Genomic DNA, 24,830 nt, shown 5'->3' with positions numbered 1-24,830 from the left:
CAGAGTTTACAGGAGTCTAACAATGCGTGTTGTAGAAGTGTACAAAGCCGCAGATGAAAGCACTTGTACTGCTAATGCAGTCTTGGAGAAAGCAGTGGCTTTCTCCAAGTCTGAAACTCGGTAGAGAGATCTGCTATGGTGTCTTCTGTCCTGTTTCTTGTATCCTAAGGAGCTGACCCCTTACCCCCAGTCACAGGGTGTTGTAGGACAAATGCTTTAACCTGTGCTTGCCTTTTGACATCTCTGTGGGTAGATTACATTCCAGGTTCATACCTTGAACTGACTTGCTGCTGCTTTGCAACCCAGTGATATAAAAGGACTGAGAAACAGAAGGTCTCTCCATTAAATGATATTTTATCTTTGAAAACTTTCCTGTAAGACAATTTTATAATCTTTAGAAACATTACTTTTGTTATCCCTTCTGTTTTCTCTTTCTCCTCTATTTGTAAGTATTTAAAAGGTTTAAAAAATGGCTCATGAAATCCTTACAGTTTCATGTATGGGTCGTTCTGAAAATTATTTAAAATAGGTGCTTAAATTCTTACGTAGCTGGAATTTTTTCAGCTTTAGAAATTAGGGCTCTTCCTGAATGTGGTCCTACATTTTGGTGTAGAGTAGAGATCTCTTTTTTCTTGTGCAGTTACTATGGAGATGTGAAAGGCCGGTCTTGAAAACTGTCTAACATAGTGGGGGCCAGAATAAATATTCACAGGTAGTCAGGAATTAATTACTTCCTTCTGTTAAAATCTGTTTACCTCTTTTGGCATCTATTTTGCACTACAAATACATATTTTGTTACTACCAACCTGAAAGGTGCAGCTTATAAGCTAACCTAAAATGTTTCCCTTAAAGTCTGTGGTTTCTGGAGTGAAATGAAATCGATCACATCAAAGCTATAAATCTTTAGTAGGCAAAAGTTGTAAGAGAATTAGCAGCACAAAACACATGTGTTTTATTGATTCTGATATACAAAGTACTGAATAGATTATTTATGATATATGTACTGGATATTCAGACTACAAATAAATTTAGTAAGGCCTATGTTGGCTTATGCTGAGGTTTCTAACTCCAAAATAGCCTCTATGAAAGCTTTTTAATTCTGGTTTTCATTACAAAATGCTCGCTATCTTCTCTCTTCTTATAATGTAAGTCAGGATAAAAGCTGGCATACAATTCTTGCAGAGTGAAAACTCAGGTTTTGTCTTTATTATTTTGTGAACTGATTATTTATATTTTTTTGCAGTTGATTGGCCGGGGACGATATGGAGCAGTGTATAAAGGTTCTCTAGATGAACGTCCAGTTGCTGTGAAAGTATTTTCTTTTGCTAATCGTCAGAACTTTGTCAATGAGAGGAACATTTACAGGATTCCACTGATGGAACACGATAACATCGCCCGCTTCATTGTGGGCGATGAGAGATTCACTGCAGACGGCCGGATGGAATATTTATTGGTGATGGAATATTACCCCAATGTAAGTGCTTCAAAGAAATCAGTTGGGTTGGTTAAGAATCCTAAGAATAGCCACGTGAAAAGGATGTACTTTAGGTTTTGGTGGTGCCTCTTGCACAGTAATGTAAAAATAATCCATATAAATGACAGTTTTAATGGATCTTATTGTGGGTTACTGTAATACCTTTTTAGACTCCCTGGTTAGTGCTGCCAAATGTAGTCTTACAAATTCCTAGCTCTGGAGTATTTGCTCTTGGTTTTGGTGCAAGGTTTTTTTAGTCTATTCTGTCCTTATTCAATGACAGAATTTGAAGAGTTGTTTTTACTTAAAAGTAATCTAATAAATTTAAAACTTCTTAATATTAAGACATTAGCTCTGTCTTATGACATCACTCAGTAGCTGTAAATAGTGGGATTTTTTTACAGTGAAATGTAATAGATACAAGATTGTTGTCAAACTAGTTTATGGTACTGTAAATCATGGTGCCTTTTTATTCTGTTATCTTCTTTAGAGCTTTCTGTGGCATATACTGATGATGTAGGACATGTTTTAAGTCGGCAGCCTTACTTTCCAGAACCATATCTTCAAATCTCTTCAGAAAACTGAAGGCTTGCATTTCTCAAATTCATGGATTAGGGTACTTCATGTTCAGTGTGTGTACACACATGTACAGAAACATTTAAAAAATACACAGTATGAATGTGAATCGCTTTCCTGAAAAGTCATAAAATGTTTGTGGGGGTTATATATATGAAAATGCAAAAAATGGTGTCACATTTATCTTGGAGGGGGTTTGCCTGTTTATGGGAAAGAGCCTTAGTTATTCAATTAAATAATTTTCTTTAACAAGCTTTTTGGTCTGAAGTAAGCAAATTCATATTTCCTGCAGGGTGTGAAGGGGACGGCTGAAGCCTGATATTTTATGGAGGCAATAGGACAACAACTGCTTATTTGAATAGCAAAAAGGAGCCAAACAGTGCTACACAGCAGTAATGATGGCCTGTCTTAGGGTTTTTTAGGCTCTGTGTATATGCTTGTATTGAAAGTTAAATATACCCTTGTAAATACATACCTTAAACAGGGGTACGTATTTACACACTTACGCACTATATACAAACATAAGGCAACAAAGCACAAATATAAAAAGAGTGTCTTAACTGACACTTTTAAGTGAGAACACACTCGATCATGTCAGCTTGTAAGACAGGCATCTAAGAAGAGATTGCGGAAACTGGAAGTGACCATGAAAAAGGTCAGTTGTGCCCATACCAGATGGACAGTGGCAAAGCATGTGATTCTGACAAAACTGGCAGTATTTTCATGTAGTAAAATGAAAGTTAGAGTAAAATCAAGTGAGTATTCTGCTCCTGGGAGGGCACAGCATAACTGTCTTCACAGGTGATCTGGTTTTGCTGTTTTCTTAAATGAAAGGATTTTCAGTTGAAATGTAATTTGATTGACAGTTGTGTCTTGTTGCTTATGTAAACAGGCTCTGTTAATGACCTGATTAAATGTACAGATGAAGCTTATGACTTCATATTATCAGATTCCTTCCCAATGTGGTATTAAGAACAGCAAGATTAGTCTAAAATCAATCCACTGGTTGTTTGGAAGTCATTGGAAAAAAGTGCACAGCAGGTGTAATTAATGCACTGTGTGATCTGTATTTTAGGGAGCAGATGTTCTGTTGTATGTGGAGTTAACAGCAGAAAAGGAAGCATGCCGTGGCAGCCCTGCTAGAAGGGAATTCCAGTGTTCAAACTGGAGCCATAAATCTGATTTCAATAAGAGCTAACCAATGCAAGATGTGCAGATGAAATATTCCCCATCCAAAAGATAATTCTCCCTCATAATACTTTCCTTCCTGAAAATAAGAACACGCAAACCAGGACATTTTTACGGAGAAAATTCTTCTTGGTGTTACCTTGGTGAAAGCAAGACAAATAGGTTTCACCCAGGTTGTGTTTTTATCCAAACACGCCTTCAGACCAAAGGAAATAGGCGAGTAAAAGGAATGATATGTGTGTTTATCAATCGACATGCTGTTGTGATGAGACTCTGAGGTGTAAGAGGTCAGTAAGGGAGTCAGTTGTGAGGCAAGACGTCATAGGAAATACGTAATAGCTGCAGAATTACCACCCCAGTAGTCAGACGCTCTTGTCCCGTTAGAACAACAGAAAAGTTGTTCTAAACCACAAATAGAATCTCTGATTGTTAAAAATATCACTTTTATCAAAAGTTATAGTCAGAACAAACATCCCCAATTTAACATGTAACTCATGACTCTGACAAGATAGTCTTAAATACAAATATATCTCTCTAAATATTGACTAAAACTTTTCTTGGTGATCATTTTAACTTCACTAAAAGCATATAATCACAGCCTTCAGCTAGCTTAAAAACCATCTGGTGGTGGGCAGAGTCTGCAGCAGAAAGATCATGAAGCTGGTTTAATACAGTGAATATTTCCCAGTCACCTCTTGACAACAGTCCTGTGGCCTCCATTCGAATGGGCTTCCTGAGACCCACTAAGCCAAGAAAAAAACCAAACAAGCTGATCACATCTGGAGGCTAATAAAATGGCTTATATTCCTTAAAAAGCTGTAAAAACAAAGAAAAATGTAAAATTCCTGTATTTCTAGGTGTATTTCACAGCTTTTTTTATGTATTACAGAACCTATTTGAAGTTCCTATAGCAGCATTTTAAACAATGAAAAACTACTTGTGTAAACTTGCACAAGTGATGTTCAGTCTGTGCTTTCACTGAGGACGTTGCCTATTTAAGGGTTCCTTGTTCTGTACAGGCTAAGTCTGAGAAGGTGTAAGACTTCCATGATTCTATTAAGAAGTGTCAAGAACTTGGTTTTAGTCTTAGCAAAAGAATGTCTCATAGTTTGGTCACTTTAAATTCTAGTATCTGTGTGCCTCCATCTGAATTGTGCCTGCATAACCTGAGTGTCAACTCCAGAGGAACTCACACCAAGTTTTTATGAACCAAACATTATAGACCGTACTTTCCAATGATATGTATTTAGTTGCCTCTGATAAGATGTTACACATTGGTGCATCTTTAAGATTACAGACTTAAATAGGCAAAACCAGGGTAGTTTGTATAATATAATAAGCATGCAGAGTTAGGCTGATTACTTGCACTTTAAGCTGGAGGATTTAGTTTGTTTAAACTAAGTATATTATCACTGGGGAATGAGCATCAAAGGTGTCAGAGTTTGCAGTGTCTGGCTCTTGTTTTGGATAGCAGTCTCAGTTTCTAGAATATCTCAGTATCGTAATGGACATGCTTCCTTCTGGTTTTCTTAGAGATTTCATGACAAATTACTAGAAGATCCCCCATTTTACACATCTGACTTCACTTTCAAGAAAAAGGGAACATAACTTTATTTTTTTCCATGTTTCTTCAGTGCATATGCACTCACTCCTATTTGGAATTGCCTTTGGGGTGTTTTTGTTTTGATACATAAATAGATTATAGCAAGACCTGTGAGAGATGTTAGTATTCTGTAAATGATAATGGTCTAAAGGTCACTTTTTAGAAACCCAGGCTGTTATGTCCCCAGCTACCTTTATTCTGTTCTGCAACAAGACTTTTATAATTAATATCATTTTTTCTAGAGGCAGTGCCTGTTACTCTGTCATAAAATTCCTATTCCACTTTAGGAAACTTAATGGCAGCACTGGAATTTAATGAAACTTCAGTCAAATATTGTGTTTTAAAATATGTGAATAAATACATAAGCAGTTGCAGGTTTATACCTTTTAGAGGAGAAGGAAATGGAAGGAGTAGACTCAGCAGAAAACTGAGTCTGCAAAAGATTTTGAGTTACTCTACTGGACAATGATTTTAATCCGTGTTTCTTGTTTTGTCTTTTTTTGGGGTTCTTTTTAGGGTTCTTTGTGCAAATATTTGAGTCTCCACACAAGTGACTGGGTGAGCTCTTGTCGTTTGGCTCACTCTATAACTCGGGGCTTGGCGTACCTGCACACGGAGCTGCCTCGAGGAGGTAAGGCCAGGAAGGGATGCAAAGATTTCTATCAGCTAGTAGGGTCCAGCCTTTCTTTTATCCTACTGTGAGTAGAAATCGATGAATGCAAATAGGGCTTGCTCAGAACTTCTGATATGTTCTCTCCTTCGGAATAACGCCGTGCTGTGGCTCTGCCAGCCTCGTGTGCCAGCACTGAGTCCGAGGTGGGGAGGCAGGAGGAGGCAGAGCTGTGCAGTGCTGCTGTATCATGGCAACAGATTCCTGAAGACCTGAAGCACTGCCTGCCTCTCTGGCAGAGGGTAAACAGACAAGGTGGTGTGGCTGTTTTTGCAGCTCAGACAAATCACCAAAGCAATTTTTAGTTTGTGTGTGAGCTGTATACTATAAAATTAAATCTTCTAACCCCACTGTAGTTTTATTTATCACGTATCTGGATTTTTGTTTGCAGCTTTGGGCCTAGTCTTTGCTGTGTACAAACAATACTGCTGGATTTTCTGGTACTTTATTAGAGTACTGGCTGTGACAATGTATTGATTGGGATCTTTCTATCTCTGCATGCATGCTTCACCCAGTATTTTAGCAGCTAAAGTATCGTAATTATAAAGTAGATATTCCAAGATCTGTGATATATCAGGCTGCAGAATATGGCCTGGCACTGAAACATTAGGTTTTTGGCAGTAACTAAAGGGCTGGTTTCATTATATCTACGTTAAGGTGCTAATGTTTGGATTAAAATTTCAAACTGTATTTCTCAAATGTTAAGCATGAGCACTAGCAAAGAATGACAACTAAAGATGCTATTAAAAGTGCTGAAAATACCCAAATCAGTATTCCTATGTGCCATTGAAACTGCAGCTATCATCTTAACTTCATAATTTTGAGATGTGCAGACAGGTGTGTCCATTTAGCAACCAGAAAATGTGTAAGCTTTCCATCATAAAGGAGAGACAGCCACAGTCTTTGAATGCTAGGAAGGAACACATGGAGTAGAATAAATTCCACACTAAAATGAGCACTGTACTGCTGGCTGCTTTACTAACAAAATAAATAAAAACTAGGAACAACTGAGATTATTCTTTGAAAAAGGTTAGATCCCTTGCAAGATGAACATGTTCAGACTCTCTGGAATAATATTGTCTGCATATCTTCTTAATAAGTGCCAATGGTAATTCCAATTATAATGTGAATAATTGGTGCTGCATTTGACACAGGAGTGTGGAAATGACAGAGAATTTTTTGGAGTGGCTGTTAGAGCTGTGGCAGCAGGTCTGTGTTTAAGTGTGCAATGTCTCCACTGCCAAAGTCATGCTGAAATATCCCTTGGGAAGAAGACTGTTGGTGAACATTAGAACTGTGTAGGGCAGTAGCCTAATATATCATATAGATACAGTGAAACTCTGCATGCTAGTCAGTTTTCTCTAGATAGCTTCCTCTGGAGTTCATTTAAAGAAGCAAAAACATTAGCTTTCTAAAAAATAAGTTGATTCTCTTTTCATAATTGCTGAGCAGACATAACGAGGTTCTCTCATTTTGCCGAAGAGTAGAATTGCTCAAATAGTAACAAGCACTTCTGTGTCTCCAAACAGACCATTACAAGCCTGCAATATCCCATCGTGACTTGAACAGCCGCAATGTGCTGGTAAAGAACGATGGAACGTGTGTCATCAGTGATTTTGGACTCTCCATGAAGTTAACTGGCAACAGACTGGTACGACCAGGTGAGGAAGACAATGCAGCCATTAGTGAGGTGAGTACAAATGGTTGGATGAATGTTCAGGTGGTACCATTTTTGTAATGGGGAATGACTGCAGTATGGGGGAGAAGTGGCTGAAGCCTCCACAGGAAGAAACTGGTTTTATCCTCAAAATACTTGTCACAAATCTGCCATTTTGAAAGGCAATAGATTGGCAGACTGAATTTTCTGTGTGAGATATGAGGAGACACAAGGTAGGTTTGGTTGCCATGTTCTCTGTGATTATGTGGTATAGGTCCCTTTGGTTTTGTATTGCAAATGCTAACTGAAGACCAAACATTCTTAGATTTTGTTTTTAATTTTTGTTTTTGATGTTAATTTTTCTGAAATGGTGACATACCACATTCTGCATCTTCTGCTTGACATCTAATACATAAAATACAGTTTTTTTAAATAAAGAGTGCCTAATAGTTCAGTGTAGTTGTTGCCTGTGCTTTTACAGAAAAACTTCATATGTCATTCAAAGAACATGCTACACAGTTCTAATCACCCTCCCTTAAAAAACAAGTGCTAAATTGAAAATACCTAGTGCAGAAGAGTTCCATCTAGGTCTTCCCATACTGAACAAAGAAACAGGGAAACCGCTGGTTAAAATGCAGGGATGTGGAATAGTCCTTTGACAAAATACTGTCCTACAAGTACTGATGAGTAAGTGCTCTAATCTAACACATGTCCTAGTGAAAATGAATAGGTATCTTCTAAGACTGTTAATAACCTTTGACTATGGAAGTTGTAGGGTGGAACCTTGCTGACAATCCAGGAATAGAGAACAAGTTTCCTATTCAACAGGATCCTCTTCCGTTATGATACATACGCTGGTGTTTACCAGAGTAACTTGGAAAAAGAAACACTTCAGCTATATCATATTTCATTTGAGACCATTAAGTAAGGGACAAAATAAGTTTGTTTTGGTACATACAAAACGGGGACAGAGTAGGGGAAGGGTTTTGTTATGACTAGACTGGTAAGAATCTAGAAGCTGAGGACATTGATTAGGAACGAGCTGTGTTTTCCTTAACTTAGAGAATATCAAGCAGCATAGGGCACCAAAAAAGTTAATTGAATTTGGAAATGACTTCCCGATGTGAAGCTTTGATGTGATGTTTTCCTAGGTGGGTACGATCCGCTATATGGCCCCAGAAGTGCTTGAAGGAGCAGTGAACTTGAGGGACTGTGAATCTGCTTTGAAACAAGTAGATATGTATGCGCTGGGCCTGATCTACTGGGAGATATTCATGAGATGTACAGACCTCTTCCCAGGTAACAGAAAGAACTGCGGAAAGCCGGAACGGTAGGAAATGGTACCAGCAACCAGAGCTACTCCTGAGCCCGAGCGTTTGAAAGTGGAGAAGGGAAGCAGTTCCCTCAGTTCTGCCTTTGAGTCGGTGCCATCTAGTGTTCGAGGTGGTGCCTGGCAGGACGGTGCATCTGGGGGCGAGGTGTGGTTCCTGCCCAAAGGCTCGGAATGACCTGTTCAGGCGGCTTGCAGGCCTCGTGCTAGGTGCCATTTGAGCTTTATTATTGTTGTTGTTATTACTGTCAAGATTTATAAACACTGAGAGTTAGGCTGATGGCAAAGGCAGTGTTTCCAGTTCTGAGAACTGACAGAAGTGCTTGAAGTGTCTTTCAGAATTTTCACCATAAAAAATGCTATAACTTAATGTAGCCTTTAGTCAGTTGTACTTTTGTTTATGACAGGACATTGAAAATTCAGGGAAATTCTCCTTACCTGTAACATAAACAAAAAGGAAGTAGGCTTAAAATTTACACATGAGATTGTGCCACATCCACCATCTTCTGCCCAAGCTACAGCATATAGAATGAATCTAAAGTGCAGCATACTCTCTACAGTCAAACAGCTGTACTTTGTGTGCAGAGGCTTGTAATCTTGCTGGGCTTCCTCCCGAATGAAGTACATGAACATGATCAGTTAGTGGTGTTTCACAAAAAGTAAGTGTCGTCTTCAGGCTCCAAGACATTCCAAATGTGCCACTGAACCAGCAAAGTCTTTGAAAGGTTGCTAAACATCACTTAATTCATTTGCAGTTAATTCAGCTTTTTTTGGAAGTTAGACTTTGGGGAAAGTGGGGAACATCTCGATAGACAGCAACTTTGATAATGCCTTTCATCAACTGAAAGCCTTTGCTCTGCCTTTTAATCTGTGATTGATTTTTTTTTTCCCTTTCTTTCTTTTTCTTACAGGGGAATCTGTGCCAGAGTACCAGATGGCTTTCCAGACTGAAGTCGGAAACCATCCCACTTTTGAAGATATGCAAGTCTTGGTGTCTAGAGAGAAGCAAAGACCAAAATTCCCAGAAGCATGGAAGGAGAACAGCCTGGTGAGAGAGAATATTTTCAAAGAAACAGTGATTTAACCAGCTTTAGGGTGTACTCATTTCTTAAAAGCAATTTTTTAGGTTTTGGGTTTTTTTTCCTCTTTTTTAGTATTTAAGGATTGGGAGCTGTTTCTGCATGGACTTCTTAAAAATGGAATTCAGTTTTTAAAAGTTATTGACATGAAAGCCAGATTTCTTTTAAGGAAAAATACTCTTATTATTGTTCTTATTGCATGCTGCAGAGTGATATACCGGAGATAACCTGTTACATTAATTTTAGACACTGTCTGTAGTATTGTGCATGAAGTGCCCATGTGTTCTCTGTGTGCCGAATGAGAAACACGAAGGCATTTTTTGCCTTTTGACATCTTAGAAAGTAATAAAACTGAACTAAAATAGCTGGCAAAAATGCCAATATACTCTTCCAAAACTAAAATTGATAAACATTGTAATAAACTTTTTTGAACTTGTAATGACCTCAGGATTTGCAGAGACTAAAGCGTCCAGAAATCATTTCTTTTTAACTACATAAAATATTTTATATGGCTTCATTTGATCTGCAATTTTTATTTTCAAGACTATAAACATTATAATATTGCTTGTTGTTTTGAATGAGTGTAGCTATGGCTTAGAACCTTGCTGCTGTGGGCCAACAAGTTAGAGCAAGTCAGTTGAACTCTGGTGAGAGTCTGTGCTTGCTTTCATCTGCAGCAAAGTTCAGGCAATGTGAATCCCCTTGGCTTAGAGGGGGCTGTTTGTCTTCTGTTACAAGCAAAGTGCAATGCAAACAGTGACTGGGTTCCACCTGATACAAGGTAATACAGCTTAATTGCAAGTATGAAAATGGCGTGTTTGGCTGTCATTTAGAAAGATACTTCTTGTTCTTCCCATATTGTAATGATGCCCTTCAATCTTCAGAGGCTTTGGTGGTTGATAAGTTTGTATCTACTGTGCAGACAAGGAGGAGCCCAAGGCCTCACCTGGTGCTGGTGCTTGTAAATATGTAGGAACCTGCTTTCAGAGAGGAGCATAGCCTGCAGTGGTACACTGCAGTAAAACATGTTGTAACCCAGCTGAGAGCTTCCAAGAGAGGTGCTTTTACTGCACGCTTTTGGCAACCCAGTCTCGGGGGCAAAGGGGGAAGAGGAAAAAAGAGAAATCAGTGCCCAAAGTATATAGGAAATCAAACAACAGCAGTTTTAACTATAGCCATGTTGGCAAATGCAGTGTTGGAAGAACCAAGCTTGACAGCTCTGAAATAGTTCAAGGTTTGTTTTGTTTTGCAGACTGCCATTTTAAATGTTAATTATGTTCTAGCAAGCTGATAGACTCCAGCATTATTAGATGATCCCCATATTTAAAATGCCTAGCACATTCTTTGTGTTGTAACTAATTTTTTTTCTGTATAATCAAAATGGTGATGATAACTCCAGCTCTAAGAATTGATCTGCACCATTGCTTTAAGAGAAAAGAATAATCGCAGGTGTCAATCAACTTCCTCCGCCCTATGCCAGTCTAGGATAATATCTGAATGAGCACTCTAGGGTAGATAGTGTAGAAAATTAAGCTCCAGATAACCTCACTCTGGACCCATGTCCTTACCTCCTTTATCTAATGCGTGTGATAAAAGACTTTTTTCCATTATTTAAAGCTCTGCTGTTATGCTGGGTTATAACACCTTCATGCAAATTGATCTGTGAAACAAATGCATTTGTCCTCTTCATTTGAGAAATACAAATAAAAAATAATGCTTTATTTTTTAATCACATAATTAAGGTACTCAAAAGATGTGGAATTCTCATTTGTGATTACCTATGCAGTCTTAATCTGCTTCTGGAAGCATCTATGTTATGTTACAGACTTTGATTAGCAGTATTATTTTTCGCAGTATAACACAACAACCTGAGCACAGGATGTACATAAAATAATTAAGAGGCTTTAAACTGTGTTGAGATGTTACTGTGTTCTTGTCTCACTTGCCAAAGTGGGGCCACGCTTGACTTCAGAGGTCAGGATATTAACAGAATAGTAGAATAATGAAGATTTCTGGTCCCTTCTATCTTTTTGATGAGTGCTAGTACTTATAAATAGTTCATTTTAGCATAGTTATATTGCAACCTGAAATTAATAGAAAACACATAAATGTGGTAAATGTGACGCTGAAGAACTTCAGTGTTGATAACTGTCTGTACAGTCACTGCTGTGTCCTTTAATGAACCTTAACACATTAAAAGGAAAAGATCTGCTACAGGACAGACAGTATTAAACTAAACACTGGTTGAATTTGCTGCTGGTGAAACCTTTGGAGAGAGTCTTACAAAGAGGAAAGGCAGGAGATTAGGATGTCCACTGACTTAGTCTAAATGGTGACAAAATCAAGTCCTAAAAGCTGAATGAAGGCGTTTTATTGTGCGAGAGAAAATTGTTCCAGTACCCTATCTTGTCCTTGTCCTGAGGGTGTTTTTAGACTCATGTCCTTCAGCTAAGGGGAGAGTATTGGCTTATCCCCTGTGTGATCTGCTGTGGGAAGGGAGATGAAAGGTTTGCTTGTGGGGGAGCTTGTCCCCACCTGTGCAGCCAGAGCTGCATCAGCAAGCAGCAGTGATTGCCAGATGCAAGCGATGCCAGGAGCCCCCTCCATGGGCGAGGAGCTCTTGGCTCATACTCAGAGCTAGTCCTGGCTTCCACTGCCAGAAGGGCACAAGGCAGTTCTGGCACAGCGACAGTCAGCAGGTCTCACTGAATGCCTTAGTGCCCAGCTGGGATTATGCACAGTCCTCAGTGCTGGAGAGGGTAAAGCTGGGCTGTAGGTGTGAGCTGTGCTGGCAAACCAGATCCTCTCCATGGCCATAGGCTGGCAGTAGGGGCCCATAAATGTCTGCCTGGCTTTTGTACTCCAGATAGAGTGGAAACAGAAGTGTTCAGTGCTCGTAATTTCAGTTGTTTCCTCTCCAGTTCCCTGAACATATGGCAGCATGTTTTGGAGGCCTTGAGCGCTAATCCTGACTGTACAGTTCATCCCACAGTGTGGTGCCAGGAACACATGTGTGTTTCTGTTTCTCCACCTGTAAAACAAGTGCAATAAAAATCTCCTCCCATGGCACAGACAAATTCATTGATACTTATGAGACACTTGGATGTCACTGTGGTAAAGAGAGGAAGACAGGGATGATGAAGTGAGCACAGCTGTTATTTGCATACAGTGCAGGGGAGCAAGGCAGTGACCGTAGCACAACTGTGAGAATAACCATGGCGGCATTTTCAGAATATCAGCAATCCTTAGTACACAGCTCTCATAAGGCAAGGAGAGTGAGCAGAGCATGCGTCCATCAGAGGGCTGGCTGAAGCTTGTATGGACATTGGTCAATGTAGCTTTTCCTAAATGTCTTCCCAGTTGGTGTGTGTATGTGAGATGTGATAATGTTAAATTGCATATTGCTAGTATTAGGTTAAATTAGCTTTGAACAAAATTGTGTGTCTTCTGTTTCTCTCTTTCGCCAGCTTGTGACTGTTTTCAGACATACAGAATGCTACCATAAAACAGTAAATTAGAAACATAGTATAAAGGTAAAATAACTTAAAGGGGTTTTGTCTCTTGACAGGCTGTGAGGTCACTTAAAGAAACAATTGAAGACTGTTGGGATCAAGATGCGGAAGCTCGACTAACAGCACAGTGTGCTGAGGAGAGAATGGCAGAGCTCATGATGATTTGGGAGAGAAATAAATCAGTTAGTCCAACAGTCAATCCTATGTCAACTGCCATGCAAAATGAGAGGTAAGAAGAGAACACATTTGGATTTAGTCAGCAGGAAATGCCCAATGCAGCACTAGGCTCACTCCAGGACAGAAGCTACAGCTTGCTGCGCCCATTAAGTGATGTGTGTTATATGACCTAGTCTGCATATGAGCGTGACATAATCCCAGTTGCTTGTGTTCTTAAGATCTCCTGTGTGTCCCCAGAATTCAGGCACCTTTTATGTATACAGCTGTATTTCTCACAGAGGGGCCTTTTCAACTGAGCTCAGGCAAACTCAGCAGGCTTGCCATGATGTGAAGTGACAAAATGAATTGTCTTTAAGTACACTTGCTAAACGATGCATCAAACTTCTGTTTAAAGTGTTCTGGTAAAAACTGTGAATTTGCAGTCACTGTGAGTTCAGAAAATTACCAAGTCTCAAACCTGTAATTTTTCAGTTAACAAACTGCAGGGCCATTGTTTAAGTCATTGTTACTCTGACCCCAGCAAGAGAAGCTGCATGTTCTCTGCTTATATATGATCCAGTGGGAATGAGGATTTGCAGAGCTGACTTTAGTTCTTATTAAGTATACTCTATAAATCCAGATTTGAGAGAAGAATAATGTTGCTGTATATGACACTGTTCGTTGTCATGAAAAAAATATTATGTTCAAATCATAGAATACCTATATTGTCAAAATAGTAGAGTTTTCATGGGTTAGGACCTTGTGACATTTTCTCAGAATCACTTTCTTGATTTAGTCTGTTGCATTTTTGTTGACCTTCTTCAGCATCGCTTATCTGCATCTAGAGCAGAACCTTAGCAGTACTTTGCCAGCTGGACAAACAGCATATTGGACAAACAGAAGATTACTGTTCTCTTAGGAAATAACATCCATAATGAAGTTTTGCCCTAGTAAAACCAATTTTCTTATCCCCAGCACTTTTCAAGGAAGTTGCTGAAATACCTCCGTTTGTACTGTATCTATCCTTAGTTTATGCATTAAAAGAAACAGAAAGACACTCAGCTCTCTTAAATGACTTACAGTATGAGGTGATTTTTACATATATGGTCTTAATACCACTTATTTTTTTCTTAAAGGAATCTGTCGCATCATAGACGTGTATCAAAGATAAGGCCATATCCAGATTATTCTTCCTCTTCCTACATTGAAGATTCAATCCACCATACTGACAGCATAGTAAAGAATATTTCTTCTGAACATTCAATGTCCACTACACCATTGACTTCAGGAGAAAAGAATAGAAATTCCATTAACTACGAGCGGCAGCAAGCACAAGCTCGCATCCCTAGTCCCGAGACAAGTGTCACCAGTTTGTCCACCACCAACACAACTGGCCTCACTCCCAGCACTGGCATGACCACCATCTCCGAAATGCCTTATTCGGATGAAACAAACTTACACACTACAAATGTCATGCAGCCAGGTGGGCCCACCCCTGTTTGTCTGCAGCTAACAGAGGAGGACTTGGAGACAAATAAATTGGATCCAAAAGAAGTGGATAAGAACCTGAAAGAAAGCTCTGATGAGAATCTGATGGAACATTCGCTTAAGCAGTTTAGTGGGCCAGATCCGCTGAGCAGCACTAGTTCCAGCTTGCTTTATCCGCTGATAAAACTTGCAGTGGAGGTGACAGGGCAACAGGACTTCACACAAGCTACCAATGGTCAGGCGTGTTTGATTCCGGATGTCCCATCTGCTCAGGTCTATCCTCTACCCAAGCAACAGAACCTTCCGAAGAGGCCTACTAGCCTCCCTCTAAACACCAAAAATTCCACAAAAGAGCCACGGTTAAAATTTGGTGGCAAGCACAAATCAAACTTGAAGCAAGTGGAAACAGGCGTTGCCAAGATGAACACTATCAATGCTGCAGAACCTCATGTCGTGACAGTTACCATGAATGGAGTGGCTGGGAGGAGCCACGGCATAAACTCTCATGCTGGCACAACCCAGTATGCCAATGGCACGGTGCCCTCTGGCCAGACCAGCAGCTCGGTAGCGCAGAGGGCCCAGGAAATGCTTCAGAACCAGTTCAGCGGGGAGGACAGTCGGCTGAACATCAACTCCAGTCCTGACGAGCACGAGCCCTTGCTGAGGCGGGAGCAGCAGGTTGGCCACGATGAAGGTGTTCTGGACCGCCTGGTAGACAGGAGGGAGCGGCCACTGGATAGCGGCCGGACGAACGCCAACAACAACAACAGCAATCCGTGTCCGGAGACAGCTGCTGCCAGTATCCAGAATGTAGTGAGAAATCCTGGGCACCCCCAGACCAGAAGAGCACAGAGGCCTAATTCACTGGATCTGTCAGCCACAAGTAGTTTGGATAGCAGTAGTATGCAGTGTAAGTGCCTGCAGGGCTGAACAGTTTCCCTGACACCTTTCTACCTAATAACTGCATATATCTGCTTCAATAGAAATTACTTCTGACTCCCGTTTCTCCTCAAAGCATACTTATTAAATCTCATATAAATGTAGTTTCCCTCAGCACAATTTCAGTCTTTTTGGTACAGTCCTGTCTCCATCATTTCCAGTATATTAGATCACTATCATCCTTCCACACAGACAGAATAAATCTGTCTCTTTCTAACCCATCCACTCTGTCTCTAGGTTAACTTTCATTATTCCTTGCAAGGCTCCTACCTTTGGTAGGTGCAAAGCATATTGAAAAATTGTCCTATATTTTCTGCAAGGGCACCTTACACCTTTTTTTTCTTACTTTTCTTCATTCTCTCAAGAGTAGCTGTCTCTAAGAGGCATTGATTAAAATAATTTATTGTAGTAATTATCTGTATGCTTCATGATTTTAAAGCAACTAACTTTACTGTATTAGCCCAGCCTAAATGGAAGGTCAGGCATTTTCTATTTTGCTGTCCTAGCTCGAACAATTAGAGCAATTCTGCATCAGTTTGACATGTACATAAAAATTAATCCAAGTAATTAGAGAAGGAATTGATTTTAATAGCTTATTTCAGAATAGTAACTTCCTTGAGAGTTTTATGGCCAGAGGTCTAAGAGGTTACAATGGGGCTCTTCTTTTTACTGTAAGAATGTAATAATGTAGTTATAGTTAAATTAGGTACATCCTCTGGTTTTGAGCCTGTTGGAGCTACTGGAAAGACCTCCTGGTGTGAATTTTAAAGAAAATATATTTCCAGAAGTCACTGTAGTCTTGAAAGGTGCTTGCAAATCTCGTGACTATGTTTAGGAAGATACTGTGATATTAGTGGAGTAAACTGGGATGCCAGGCATCTTTGGCAATAAAAGGTTTAAAACCAAACGAGAACATATCTTTCAAGAAATGTAGTTGACTACACAGCAATGGAATGTTTAAGCCTTCCTTTTAAGTGGGAAACCTTAATTTTTGTCTTAACATGTTGGTGTGAGTTGAAATCTTACCAAGATAAAGAAAAAATATTATTGCAGTGGCTTTCTTTAATTGAAGGTTAAGTTAAAAGAAGGGGTTGTGTAAAGTTTTTTTAAACAATCAGATTTCAACTGCTGAAGTTTTATCATATTTAAAGTTGGTTTTGCCAGTTTTACAACCCAGCATTCCAAATCCTGACTTAATATCTTAACAGATAATAGACTATTTTGTTTTCAGGTGAAATGCTTTGCCAGGTGGAGTAGGATTAGGGGACCTAACATTGTGCTATTTAAATTTTAGCCTTTGCTGTCCTGTAGTAGCAATGTTCTTTTGTACCTCCCGTTACAGGTAATATAAGATACTATGATTGCAAAAGCCCCTCAAATGTCAAATGCTGATTTTCTTCTTTGATGCCGTTCCAGGTAACACAAATTACTTCACTGAAGTAATTTCTGACAGAGAACAGAATCTAACCCCTTGTTTCAGCGGCAGCTGTTGTGGTCGATACACCTGTCATGCCTCTGCCACGCAGTTGCTTCTGTATTTATAGATTTTGTTCTTTTTTTCTGTTTCACATAAGTAACAACCCTGGATGCCAGTCTAATCTCACCTTCCTCATAATACTGTTTTCTGTTCTGTTTTCTCTTTTTGGTTTGGTTTTTCTTCCTTCAGTAGGTGACTCCTCACAGGACGGCAAATCAGGCTCAGGAGAGAAGATCAAGAAACGTGTGAAAACTCCGTACTCGCTCAAGCGGTGGCGTCCGTCCACGTGGGTCATCTCCACGGAGCCGCTGCACTGCGAGGTCAACAACAACGGCAGTGAGCAGGCAGCGCCCCCCAAATCCAGCACTGCTGTGTACCTTGCAGAGGGGGGCACTGCCACCACTATGGTCTCCAAGGACGCAGGGGTGAACTGCCTGTGAAATGTTTCAAAAGCTGGCAAATGACCTTTGTTTTACATTATTTGAAACAAACATGCAGAAGACATTTTAAAAAACTGCTTTCTCCTCCTGTCAGCAACCCCTACCAAGGACTCGCTTTAAATAGATTTCAGCTATGCAGAAAATTTTTAGCTTATGCTTCCATATTTTTTATTTTGTTTTATTTTTTGAACGTTTTTGCACTTTTATTTAGTATCGCTAAAGTTAAGTCTGTCTGTTTTGACCACAGAATATATATATGTGTATCAAAGATGTGGTCTCAAAATATTTTTTTAAAAAAAAGTAACAAAAAAAAGTATTGCTGATAATCAGTTTGGACCAGTTTCTTAAGGTCACTAAGAACATAAGCAGACTATAAGACAGGTTTGACTGCAGTGGTGTCTTGTAACCATGTTTTAATTTCTGTGCACAAGCTAGTCTGTATATTTCTATGTTACAAAGTGTATTCTCTTTTGAACCCCTTATTTTCCTTGTGTCATGTTGAAATGTGCAATAGTCTATAGTTCACAGTAGGCTTTATTGAACAGTGTGTTTCTAAAACTGCCACATGTTCCCATTTTCCTATTTGTTAATTTTTCCTTGACAGTTGAGCAGTCAGCCAGTCATGACAGTGAACTTTGCACATCGTAGCCAGCTTGAAGCAGCTGCCAATATCACATTGTGCTCAGAGGTGACAATGCATGAATTTTCCCCAACTTGAAAGGGCTTTAAAAAAGGAACAAAAAAAAAAAATCTGAGCTCTGTACCTTTCTTTTGATCCTCCCTAATCAAAATGTGTTTCCTTTATAGTAGTAGATGCCAGCCTGTGAAGTTGAGTAACAAAATGTTGAACAAATGTAAGGAAACAGTGTCAGCCATTTTTTCAACTTTATTTTGTGTGCAGTTTCACCCCCTGTATTTATGTAAAACCTTATTTAGATCACTAATGATGTACATCGAAAAATACATTTTATTCAGAAATATTAATAATTGTCATACTTAAAAGTTTGAGTGAAGATAGGTTGTGAACATATTTTATTTACACAGAGGAAAAAAAAACACATTAATCTTACTTGGCACAAAAGAGTTTTGTGATGAGTCACAAGTCTTTCCTGATTTACCTCCTTACAGACAGTATGGGGTAAAAATGAGCCTGATTGCTTATGCAGGTAGGTGCATCCTAATTGATGGTTGTTGCCAGGTTGAGTTGAAACTTGTCCTCCCTTCAGAGTTCTTAGAGGCCCTCATTCATCTTGTTAAAGTTTATTGCATGCTTTTAAAATTCATGGGTTTTTGTGGGGGAGGGTTGGGGATTTTTTTTTCCCTTCTGCTTAGTCCCTTCTTTCAGTTTGTATGCACATTGATTTTAGCTGTCAGTGAATGTGGATGTAATATGTATTGAGATAAATTGTTTTTTCACTATCTCAAGTAAACCCTTCCTTTTTTTGGAATGATTGGTTTTACTGTCTACTGAAAGAAAATAATTTTCTTATTAGTTAGAACCTTCTTCCACCTAAGAAATAGCCTTCCACTTCAGAAGCATTCTTTCCAATTGAAAACACTTCAGTAAAACCTATTTGGATATAAAAAGGTGTAACACATCAGTCTTTGGTAACAAGCAAAGATTTATCACTTCATCTGAAAACTGGTGATGTTCAAAGAAAGCAAATCAATTCAGTCAGCCTGCCAGACTCCTGTGGCAGGATAGTGGCAGCAAACAATTGCCTCCCCCAGCCTGTCTCCTTTCAGCTGACTGAAGCAGATGCTCTCTGCTTTTAAGCTCATTTGTTTCCTTGCCATTTTACCATTTTTCCCCCCTGAGGTAAACTTTGCCAACCCTGTTCTTCTCTATCTGTTGATACAACTAATCTAATACATGCCTTGCTTACATCTGATTCTTGCTGTTCCCCAAAATTCCTTGCTTGTTCTTGATTGCTGTGATTTTCTCTTGTAACGCTTCTTAACATTTCTTAGATTCTCCTAGATATCTCCAGGAGATAGCACTATAGATGCAGGCTTTGATTAAGTGTAGTTGTAGAAATACAAGCCACAAGGCACATTTTGAGCTCCTTATGTTCTTTAAGCACCAGTTCAAATAGTACCTCTCGTCTCTGAGGCATAATTATGCTTTCCCCCTGTATAATACAGTTATATCACCCCTTTTTAAAAACACCGCCTTCTCCCGGTTTGACTTTGAGTTCACTCTCTGGCTTCCCATCTGCTGCAGTCTCACGTCCCAGATGTTGAAAACCTGCCAGTTGCTCAGCTGGGTTTCAAGACCTGAATCAGAATTTCTGGCATTCTGTTCATGTTGCTCACTGTGGCTCTCTTCTCCTCTGGCCTCCTCTGAGTGTCCGTTTGGATTGCGCTGTGTTGTTTTTTGGTGAGCACTGATCGTGGTGTTGGGGATTCTTCACTCCTTTCCCAATGACTTTTCTTTGCCTTGCATGTATCATCCATCAGCATTTCAGAATGTGGGCTGAAAACAATATTTAGGACTCTTACTAACTCAGACTACTCTGGGGAGAGAAAAATTACTTTTCTGACTGCTGCTTCTTTCTGCTGAGACAGAATTGCACCAGTCTTTTAGCCTTTCTTTGCAGGCCATGCCTTTGTAAGAAATCCAACTGTTTTGTGATCAATGCAATCAAAATAACTTTAATATCAGATGAAGAGATGTTGTTCTGCAGTTCTCCTTCAACGTTCTTAAACAATACTTTTTTTCTTTCCTTTGTCTATTTCTGTTACTTGTTGGAGGGCCTTTGGAATTAATTCTAATTAGTAGCAAGATTGGCTGTGCAATCTACCATGGATAAATATAATTTTTAACATGATAGAAAAATGTACTTTATCATTAAATAGCCTATAGATTAAACAGATAAAATCTATTATTTTTTAAAGGTCAGTCAAAGCAAACTCTGAAGTAGGTACCAAAATACTGTAATTCTGCACAGCTAGATTAAATCAGATTAGAAGTTTGATTTTAATGTTTAATTTAGTAATGCCATTTTTTTCCTCACAGAACATAATCCATTGTCCACAGAATACTATCTCTGTAAGTTAAATGATATTAAATTTTCATGCTGCAGGGGATCATCCTTAACCAAACAAAATACATGTAAGAGAAAGAATTCTACAAATCAAACACGGGGATAGTTGATATTGTACAACAAACAAGGAAAACCGATGTCATTTATTGCCTTGTGAGTTATGATTTTGGTTATTTTATTTGATTTTCAAAAAAAGGAAAATTATGAAAGTTGATAATTTTCTATCAATTTCTCATTTATATTGCAGACAAGATAAATGTAGCAAAATTAAAATAGAATGGTAGTGTAAATACCTGTTAATTGTGCCACTGTCAAATAGGCAATAGTAGAATATTTGTTACGGTAATTTATAATGGATAATTCAAGTAAAATGATAGAGCAAACAGTTTTGAGGTTTGTCTGTATAAGACAAAATCCAAAATCTTGCTGCGTATAGAAAATGACTTCCCAGTAGAAGCCAGGAGAGTTGCTTAGGTTAATGCATTGTCTCTTGTTCTGTTTCCTGTAACGGAGATAGCAACATAACATGGTTTTTAGACTGTGAATTCCAGCCCTTTGAACAGACATGCCTCATAGTCTTCTAAAATTGGCATTTACAGGTCAGATTATCTGCAACACTTCCCTGAATTTGCTTGTAATACTTTTACAGCTTCATATGTTACCCAATTATTATTACCAAGGCCTTTCTTGAAACTCCAAGATGCACTTACACTGCACAACTAAAAGTATTCCTATTTAAAAGAAAACCATCTGATAGTATCATAATTAGAATATTTTCAGAAACAACATCTCCATTCTTGTTTTGCTTTCTTAGTGTCACTCATTTGTCTCTTGTTTTCATATAGAAAATTACCTAATTTTCAAAGGCAACACATTTTGATTTTTTTCAGTGCACTGGGCACAAAACAATGCAAGATAGATGCTGGCAATTTTCAGGAAACAAGCAACAAAAAACTCCCACCTCATAAATATGTTCCGAGATTTCACATCCTCCTACCTGCCAGCTTTCTCTAAAAGAAATCTGGAATCCTACATGCCTCAGAGAGGAGAATAAGGAAGTTCTTTAATTGTATGGAATAAATTATTGGTCCCAAACTTAATAGTAATGAATTCTTACTTAGAAGTATATATGTATACATTGTATATGCCCTAGTTCCAGTGTTCAGTGCATTTTGCTCTAATGATATTCCTTTTTTAAGTGTTAAAAAATATCCACTAATATAACATTGCTGTATTTATGTTCAGATTGTAATTTTTGTTAATGAAAAATACAAAAGTTCATACCCATTCTGCCATTGAAATACTTCTGTGGACATTTCTTGCCTAATTAGGAAGCATTTTAAAATTGACATATTTAGTCTATACATTGGAAATTAATTATGCTGTAATTTTTACTTGTATAGAAGTGGTGGCTGGTCCCATTGCTGAACTAGGCTGTGTTTAAGCCATAAAAATAATAATTGCCAAGCACAGTAGCATATAAATGATGTGATGTCTAATTGGAAGATTTGTAGCGGCTCATCAAAGAAAATTGAAATTGGATTGATCAGTCTTTGAAAGTTGGATCATAGACTGGACAACTTAACATTTTGCATAAATTGGGATTATTTGAACTTTTCTGTCTGGTCTCCCAGTGCCCATTTTAGCAAATAACTATATTAACCTTCTTTTTAAAACGTGCTTACTAATTTTTGTTCAACCTCAAGCCTTTCTTCAGTGAAAAAACTATACATATTGCAGTGAAGCCAGATATATATATTTTTATGTAAACTCTGTGTGTATTTAGATGCATATGTATGTTGTGTGTAAGTTCCAGGATTAAATTCTGTGAGTTACAGCATCAGATGGTAGCACTGGTAGAAAGTATAATGTGGGGGGTGTTTTTTCATATGCCATTTTAAAATTGTCTGTAGTGCATCACAGTAAAGCTGGGATCAGACTGTGACACACAGTCCAGTAGTTCAAGATCTCCCGTGACAGACTTGTCACTGATTGTTTGGGTGGAATGGATTTATGAGAGAGAGAGGGAAAGAGAGAAACCTGGGAATGCACATGACAAGCTTTATCTGAAGCGGAGTGATTTAAGATATCTCTCTCAAAGATCAAAAAATAACCCAAAACACTTAAAACATGATAATTTTTACAAGGCTTTTTTATGTAGTAGCTATAGTTATATGTGTGGTTGCCATTTAAACATAGTATTTTAGTCCATTAAATCCAATTACATTTTAGGCTTCTATTATTGTCATATGAAACTGTAGCTATAGAAATACATCCCTTTTTGATCTTACCCATCCCCCAAGTAGATTCAGTTTTGACATGAAAGAGTAACAAATCAGATTTCTCCTTTGAGGTTTCTTCTGTACTGAGTAAAACTGGAGGTAGAACTTCCATTTCTGCAAGAACAGGTTTGTGCTCCTGCAAATCCAAATGGATGTTATGTTCAGCACCTGTGTTTCTGAGGGAAAGGGCTGAGCCCAGTGCTCTTGGAATCCAACAGGAGTCTGCCTTTGATAGTGGGCAGAGGAGGGGTGGGTTCTGCTGGCCGTGGTGTGAAACATTTCTGGGGAGGATCAGCCCTAGGAAAGCTGGTATGGCATGTGGGACTGCAGGGGCAGCCCTGGCTCCTGAGCCTTGCTGGGCATTGCTGATGGGGGATTCAGGCTGTGGAGCTGGGTCAGCTGCACAGGGCAGCTGTGGCTTTGTCAAGAAGTGGAACTGCATTGGGGGAGTGGAAGGGTTCAAGATAAATCCTCATTTACACCAAGGCCCTTTAATGTTGATCTGGGCTCCATGCAGGTCTGTGTTAGCCGTGCATTATTAATACAAGTTATTTCTTATGGCCATTTCTGTTTATTTCCCTGTGGTTTAATATACACATGTGCATAATAAGCAGGAACTAGTTGGAGTTATGCTAATTCATAGCATAATCGTCAGCTATTTTTCAAAGCCTATTGCTGTTTTCATCAGCAATTGTTTGAATTTGCAAGTCATTCAGTTGGTTAACTTCAATGCATACACCATGCTTCCATAGCACAGGAAGGAAGGATTTCTTCCAAGTCCTTCCAGGCTTCTGCAGATGTATCACTGGAGTGTGTCCGCTGGGGCACAGCATCTCGCCTGGTAACTATTTTAAAGCAGAAATAATTAGCCTTTATAACTTTCTAGTTCCAAGGTCTCCCAAACCTCCACTTTTGTAGCCCATTCACTTGTTTTTAAGACAGCAAACGTGTGAGGTTTATTTCTAGAGCACTTGATTCACTTTCTTTTTTGTGCTTCACAACTGTATCATGAAGTTTCACACTTCAGTCTTGTTTATTCAGAAAATAGTTAATGTTTCTGGTCTTTGTAGTTTGTAAGAAGTCACAAGAACAAACGGACAAGTCCAAGCTGACTCATTTGTCACTTTTGAATTTCCTGATTGGTGACTCTTCTCTCTCTTTCGCACAGTTGAAATGTATTTAAAACAGTTTGTATGTATATGTTTCTTGTCTGCTTTTTGTCTCTAGAGGAACGCGTGCTCTATTCACATTTATATAAGCTGGAATAATGTTTTACAATCGCTGTTGATTATTTTCCCCCCCAAATGCAGTATAAGAGGAAAATAAACATGGCAAGAATGAATTTCTAGGGTTTGGTCTTCTGTAAAGGCTGAAGTAAGAATATGTGAAACTGCCATTTTCCTTATGAAAGACTGTAAAGAGAGCATTACTTTCTGAGCGAGCTTTTCTGGGGGAAGAGGGGGAGAAATCCTAGAATATGGAGTCTCATCAGAACCCTTTTATTAACGGGTATTTTAGTTTTCCTCTCAAACGACTGAGGAAATATCATGTATGAATTTATAAATAATTGCTTTCAGTTATTTCTTTTGTATAAGCTGCGCAATACCCTTGCTATGCTGTATAAGTTGTGTTTCATGGAACAGTGTGAGTATGAAATAAAAAGCTAATTTTTGGTTTTTAATCATCTGTGGATGCCACTATGAAAGCTGACATTGTTAAAGCCACTACAGAGTTTTCTATGAATACTTGTAAGAATTGCTTTGTTATATATAAACCTAAATAAAGAGATTGTATTGATACAGAGACATTGGATAAGAACAATTAAAAGGCTATTCTTTAGGCCTGAGAGAAAAGGCTTGCTGTAAAAATGGTGCATTATTCCATTTATTAAAGATCATATTAATGACAAAAA

The 24,830-nt window shown here is 38.7% G+C and overlaps 1 protein-coding gene across 1 annotated transcript in view; it reads left to right on the top strand.

Moving 5' to 3' along the window:
• Positions 1-24,830, top strand: part of BMPR2 (bone morphogenetic protein receptor type 2) — a 105,578-nt gene extending 80,748 nt beyond the window's left edge. The window contains exons 6-13 of the mRNA XM_068196183.1: positions 1,244-1,474; positions 5,358-5,472; positions 7,041-7,201; positions 8,320-8,467; positions 9,410-9,546; positions 13,146-13,318; positions 14,382-15,643; positions 17,339-24,830. Of these exons, the coding sequence (XP_068052284.1) occupies positions 1,244-1,474; positions 5,358-5,472; positions 7,041-7,201; positions 8,320-8,467; positions 9,410-9,546; positions 13,146-13,318; positions 14,382-15,643; positions 17,339-17,589 (2,478 nt within the window). The 3' untranslated portion in view covers positions 17,590-24,830. The remainder of the gene's footprint in view (positions 1-1,243; positions 1,475-5,357; positions 5,473-7,040; positions 7,202-8,319; positions 8,468-9,409; positions 9,547-13,145; positions 13,319-14,381; positions 15,644-17,338) is intronic.

This window comes from Anomalospiza imberbis, chromosome 7, assembly GCF_031753505.1.
Source record: "Anomalospiza imberbis isolate Cuckoo-Finch-1a 21T00152 chromosome 7, ASM3175350v1, whole genome shotgun sequence".
Taxonomy (NCBI): Eukaryota; Metazoa; Chordata; class Aves; order Passeriformes; family Viduidae; genus Anomalospiza; species Anomalospiza imberbis.
Note: the sequence above shows the minus strand (reverse complement) of the source record. Positions and strands in the feature narration are given on the sequence as shown.